The following is a 6,573-nucleotide window of genomic DNA, read 5'->3' as shown; positions in this document are numbered from 1 at the left end:
AATTTTTCTGCTCTTGGTAGCACCCCATACAGATGGAATCATACAGTATTTGTCTTTTTGTGACTGGCTTATTTCACTTATCATAATGTCCTCCAGAGTCCTCCATGCTATAACGTGTGTCAAAATTTCCTTCCTTTTTAAAGGCTGAATAATATTCCATGGTATGTATACACCATGTTTTCCTTATCCATTCACCCCTCAGTAAGACATTTGAGTTGCTTCCACCTTTTTGCTAGGAAAACCCATATATGGTTGTTAATGAGAATTAAATGTGTTCCTGGCATATAGTAAATACTTATGATATCTGCTATTATGTTTTTATTATGGGGTAAGAGTAAGCTTGACTTGGTTTACATATCCACAGATGCTTCTGTGAGAATCTATTTCAGGAGGTCTGAAAGAGAACAATTTGGAGTAGTTAACTTTTTTAAGAAAAATTACATTTGATAATTGAACAAATGAACATTTGTTTTAAGAATTTAAAGAATTCAGAAAAGATCCAAGATTTCCTCCAACCAGGTTTATTAAACTTAACAAAATTCTATATACAAGGTGACCTAAACCTGCTGCTTCAAAACATGATCCTTTCCTAACTAAATCCACAGTGTCAAAAAGCAACCTACTCTAAAATTAATAGAAAAGTGCCCAATGCATATTACATGAATGGTTTAATAGTTCTATGAGATAATTAACATAATGTATGACTGAGTCCCTGTGACAGGCTGCAGAAGAACTGATATGCAGGAGAACTGATACGAGATGTCAAGAGGCCATTTTGTGCACTGCCACTGTGATGCCATCGTGTTTCTGGATCATAATGTTCCTGAAAGGCAACACGGAAGATATTTAGTAAAGTGCTACAAGTGGGTGGCAATGTAAGATTAAAGATGCTCTTTGATTTATGATACAACTAAAAAAGTAATACTTATTTTTCTATACATGAAAGCAGTATCTAAACACAATAAAACATTTGGGAAATACAGGAAAGTATAAAATATAAATGTGAAATTAATCTTATAATCCTATCCCTCAAAGACAACCACTATTAATATTTTCCTTTTTTTTAATCTGCATGTATACTATATATACATTTTCTCTCATTTTATTGATATAAAACTGTGATCATAATGTGCATAATTTTGTATTCTGCTTTTTTCAGTATTATTCAGAGGACCCTCACTTGGAATGTCTTTAGTACTTCTATTATTACAGACATTGTTTCTGGTGTTGAGTCTTCCTCTGTATCATTGCTTCCTCTGTATTATTTATTGCTTTCTTTTATTGATAGTTCATAACAACTCTTACTCTTCATTTAAATGTCATTGTGGTCTGAAAGCACATTAGCTCCAGAGACCAACCCATCTGGTCCTGTTGTCCAAAGGGTGGAACCTCCCTCCAAGTACTTGGAATGAGGAATCACTGATGAACACAAGGCAAGCTCCGGTCGAGTTTCTGAGGGATTTTCCTGAATAAATAGGAAAGGAAGGGATCTGTTGCCTTCCTACTCACCCATTATCTGATTCTAAACACACCACAGGAATATCAGTGGGGTCCGAGGTTAGCTTAGCTGCTTGCTGGGCTAGAACAGATATCACCCCAGCATGCTCATCTGACAGGGTTCCACGGCCTGGAAGACAGAGATGATATCATGTTGCCTGACTGTCCAAAAATGAGTACAGAGGTACCGTATAACTGAATTGAATTATTCAAAGAGAGGGTTCTCATGGTCTCTTAGGTTATGTGGGGACAAAATCATTCTGCCCTGATATTCAGCTGGTTACATTAGCGAGAAACCCAACAACAGCTTTTAACTCAGTAAGGTCATAACTACTCAGTTTTCCAGGTCATTCCCATCACTGTCTCTAAACGCCTTCTCAAGCATATGAGGAAGCTATAATTCAAGTCAATCTGAAAGCAAACTGAAGCCAAGAAGAAATTCAGAGGTGAGACTGACAAAAACAGGGCCAGAGACTTGTTGACACTAATTAATTCCTCATGGGAAATGTGATTTCCTTTTACTGAGCTCAACCTCAAAGGATATAAAGATTTTTACTCAGGAGTTCAGCTGTAAGATCACCTTGACAGCATATATAAATATTCTGTGAGCAGTTATTTCCATTAGAATAAGCTGATTGTATTCAAAGAGCAACAGAATTGGCTTTTTACTAATGTTTGCTTTAGCCTGTAGATAATAACTAAATCTTGGGTGCTAGGTCCAAAAAGTAATTACTAAGTTTACAATATCTTTCTGTATATAAATGCAACACAAGCTCCTCTGCTTGAAACTAAGTCAGGTCATAGATATGCCCCTATGGCAGGGATGATGGATTTATTGTTATGTCAAACATTAACTGGACACACAGTGCAGTCTTTTGGGCCTTGAAGGTTTCTTGAAGGAATACGTTTAGTTTTAGATTTCTGCACTTGAATTGCAACCTTTCCATTTGTGAGCATGGCAAGCGCCTCAAAAAAATCTGCCCTTTTTCCTCCAACCAACTGGTTTGTGTGCAAAATCTAACTGGGTGACACAGACTACTACTTCAATTACTCTCCCGGCAACAATTCTGAGCTTTAAAAAGCCATATAGTACAGAGGAGTAAGGAACAAGGTGTCCTGGGTTTACTTGTTCTGACATGACTTAGCTGAAGCCTTCCATTGTTTACCTTTCTGGATTTATTTTCTCATGTGGAATTGTTACCATTTATTGAGCATTATGTCTGAACTCTGTGTTGAGTGTTTTATATATATAATCTTATAGTACTGTGATTAAAAGACTTTGGAGCTAGATTCAAATCCTAGCTCAATCATTTACTAACTGTATGACCTTAGGCAAGTTTACTCAACCTCTGTGCCTCAGTTTCTTTACCTCACAGGGCTGTCATGAGGATTAAATGACTTAGTATATGTAAAGCACTTAAGAGCTCATGAATGCAATTCCATAGTATTTATTATTAAAAAACAACTCACTAAAGAAACTGAGGCTCCAAGATGTTCTTTTTGGCCCCAGTTCACACTACTAGTAAACAGAAGAGCGAGGGGTTGAACCTACGTGTGTCCAACCCTGCATCCCACATTTTTATTGCCTACTCACTTACTGTTAAGTTGAACTGAGAAATAACACCATCACCCATTTAGCAGGGTTACTGTGAAAATTAGAGATAATGTATATAGAGCTTAGCAGTCCCAACATATGGTATCTGTTCAATAAATATTAACTACTGTCATTTTCTGAAGTCCTTTCTAGACCCAATTTAAAATGATTCAAATAGGACTTCAGTAGAAACAACTGTGCAGTGTTAGAACTGTAAGAAACATTTCTACTTTTATAAATGTCAATTGAGAAGTTTCAGTTTTCTAATCGTGTTATTTGGAGATGATATCTACTCTGATCAAAGTCCCCAGAAAGTGTCAGGATAACAGGAAATAAAAACTAGAGAACAATAGCACACTAGGCTCTCAGTCAACATCAAGTGCTATGCAGTCCACCAAAGGGATGATGTGAGATACTTACAACCTAGATTGAGTCCTTGTGAATCTGTGCACAGGACTCCAACAATGGATGGATTCTTCATTCTAATTCCAGAAACACAAGAAAAAGGAAGAAAATGATGTGGGAAAATGACAGTAATGATAACACAGAGGCTTTCTATGTACCAGACATTAAATTCGTGTTACTCAATCTTTCTTCACTTATCATCCACTCCTACCCCAAGAAAAATTCAATTACAACTAACTATTTTAAATTGAATAGTTAAACCAATTTCTCTCTCATGAGAGAAAAGACTGGCACGGTACTGTTGAGCTCTGGTGGGCCAGGAACGCTGCAATAGCTGGGATTTTGTTGCCTTTGTTAAAAATGCATACTTTAGCATACCTACTCACTCCAAACAACTGCTGAGAAACTCTTAAGTAACAATGGGTTGCCTCATGCAGAGGAAGTGGGAAGCTGAACGGTACTGATGGGAAGGAGGTGTTCCCCTGTACACCGTCTTATATTTTTCCAATTTTGGATTTTACGTAGATATTTACTCATTCGAAAAATTTAAGGGATGCCTTTCATTTCCTTAGGCGACAAGCAGCTGGTTACACCCGGAAAGAAATAAGCGTGTGTGTTTACGTTTATAAAGCCAACGCTCTGCACAAGTGGTACATCTTTCCCTCAAAAGAACCGGGTTCCTGAAACTGTCGAAGGACGACCCTGTCCAGACAATGTCAGCACGACAGAGGGGTTGGGGCTCAGACAGCGGAGACCGGCTCGGGAGGGAATGTGGGGAGCCCCGGCGCGATTTAATTCCGGGTCACCTCGCACCCCCACCGGAGGCCCCGGGACAGAGCGTCTCCTAGACGCCCAGCCGGCGCTCGCAGCTCGCACTCTCTGTCCTATTCAACTTCTCCAGCCCCAGGACGGGCCGACAAGGATACTACTCACGTGTCCTCCAAGTGCTGCTCTAAGGTAGCCTCCATCTCGTAGCGGGTCGCCTCCTTCTTCGCCACTGGTGTCAGGTGCCTCTCGGTCGGTCACATGACGTGAGCGGGCCGTAAGCAGGGACGGCGCCTCCAAAGGGACAAATTTCGCGGCGCGGCCTCCGCGTTACGTGCAGGATGACATCATTACGCGCCCGCCGCCGCGTATTGGCCGGGGTTCTGTTTCCCGCGCGGCGACGGGCGACTGGACGGCGTGGAATGCTCTGTGAGGGGGGAGGTCTGCAGTCCCACCGACTCCGAGAAGTCGGGCCAGATCTAATTGAAGTTTTACAATAAATAACTTGCCCTGTTCGGCGGGGTCTCATCCAGGCGGTGGGGCGGGGACAGACAAGAGCGACACAGGACCCCAGTGAAGGATCCCCAGGCTTGTAGGGGAAAAGATTGAACACAGCCTAGAGGACGAGATGGAACAAGGCTAATGGAGGTTTGGGGAAGCTGTCGGGATTTTAAGGAAAAGGTTGGTTCTTCCCCTTTGGCAAGGGAAAGAACCTGGCACTTGTGATAAAGACTAGGTAGGACTACTTAAGAATAACCTTTTAAAAACAGTTAATTAGCCCACCCATAGTCTCTGTCCAAAGATGAATATTAATCCCTTGGAGAATATTCTTCAGCTGATTATCTTTGCAAGTAAATGCTTTTATGTTGCTGTATCTTTTTAAAGCAAAATTGACACACATACTGGGTATACAATTCTGCTGCTGATCTTTTTCACAGAATTTAGCATAAATGTCTTTCCATGTCAGTAAGTGGCTTCCCAGGTAGCTCAGGGGTAAAGAATCTGTCTGCTAGTGTAGGACAGGTGAGTTCTGTCCCTGGGTTGGGAAGATCCTCTGGAGAAGGAAATGGCAACCCACGCGGAGATTCTTGCCTGAAAACGCCCATGGACAGAGGAGCCTGTGGGGCTACAGTCCATGGGAGCCCAGAGAGTGCACGACTGAGCACACACGCACGCACATGTAAGTTTTTATTTGCACATCCTTTGTAATACTTACAAAATAGTCCTCAGTTGATTTAGGCAACTCATACTGAAGTGCAGTTAGGTTGCTTATAGTTTTTTTTGTTATTTTGGGGGTTTTGGCTATTACAAATGTTGGATATCCTTATAGTCAAATATTTGTGCAGTACAAATGTTGGATATCCTTATAGTCAAATATTTATGCAGTTTAAAATTTTCCTTATAAGTTACTAAGATGGAATTATTGGGTCAAAGGATATTGACATTTTTAAGACTTAATATGCAACTTACATGTTGTGCCCCAGAAAGCTGGTACCAATTTACAGTAAGATTGGTAGCATTTTGGTAAAAATGGGACTTATGTCCTGAGCTCACCCATCCCCATAAGCCAATACTCACTCCCTGTGCTTAAGCCCTCCTTACACCACTCCTGGATCTACCTTTTCTCCAACCCTCTCACCTCCAGCTTTTACAGTACACCTTCTGTTCTGGGGCTCAGCTTCAGGGCTCCTCTCAAATTCAGAGTCTCCATTCCTGAGCTGTGACCGTGAGAAACTTGCAGCTGCCTTAAAAATTACTTTTTTTTTCTTCTTAATTCCAGTCTTGAATGTTGTAATTCAGGAGTTTTAGATTCCTACCCTAGTGAAATTGTTTGTATTAACTTAGCCAAAGCCTTTGACTGTGTGGATCACAATAAACTGTGGAAAATTCTGAAAGAGATGGAAATACCAGACCACCTGACCTGCGTCTTGAGAAACCTACATGCAGGTCAGGAAGCAACAGTTAGAACTGGACATGGAACAACAGACTGGTTCCAAATAGGAAAAGGAGTACGTCAAGGCTGTGTATTGTCACCATGCTTATTTAACTTATATGCAGAGTACATCATGAGAAATGCTGGGCTGGAAGAAGCACAAGCTGGAATCAAGATTGCCGGGAGAAATATCAATAACCTCAGACATGCAGATGACACCACCCTTATGGCAGAGAGTGAAGAGAAACTGAAAAGCCTCTTGAAGAAAGTGAAAGAAGAGAGTGAAAAAGTTGAGTTAAAGCTTAGCATTCAGAAAACTAAGATCATGGCATCTGGTCCCATCACTTCATGGCAAATAGATGGGGAAACAGTGGACAGT

At 40.8% G+C, this 6,573-nt stretch overlaps 1 protein-coding gene across 1 annotated transcript; it reads right to left on the bottom strand.

Annotated features, from left to right (window-relative positions):
* Positions 1-505: 505 nt before the first annotated feature.
* On the bottom strand, positions 506-4,673 carry LAMTOR5 (late endosomal/lysosomal adaptor, MAPK and MTOR activator 5). The gene is made up of 4 exons (XM_043460370.1): positions 4,430-4,673; positions 3,512-3,573; positions 1,510-1,627; positions 506-823 (listed from the first exon to the last, which is right to left on the bottom strand). Exons 1-4 carry the CDS (start codon positions 4,462-4,464, stop codon positions 763-765), a joined length of 276 nt encoding a protein of 91 aa, XP_043316305.1. The 5' UTR covers positions 4,465-4,673; the 3' UTR covers positions 506-762.
* Between the last annotated feature and the right edge of the window lie 1,900 nt (positions 4,674-6,573).

Source organism: Cervus canadensis, chromosome 2 (assembly GCF_019320065.1).
Source record: "Cervus canadensis isolate Bull #8, Minnesota chromosome 2, ASM1932006v1, whole genome shotgun sequence".
NCBI lineage: Eukaryota > Metazoa > Chordata > Mammalia > Artiodactyla > Cervidae > Cervus > Cervus canadensis.
The sequence above is the reverse complement of the archived record's forward strand: the minus strand, read 5'-3'. Positions and strand labels throughout refer to the sequence as shown.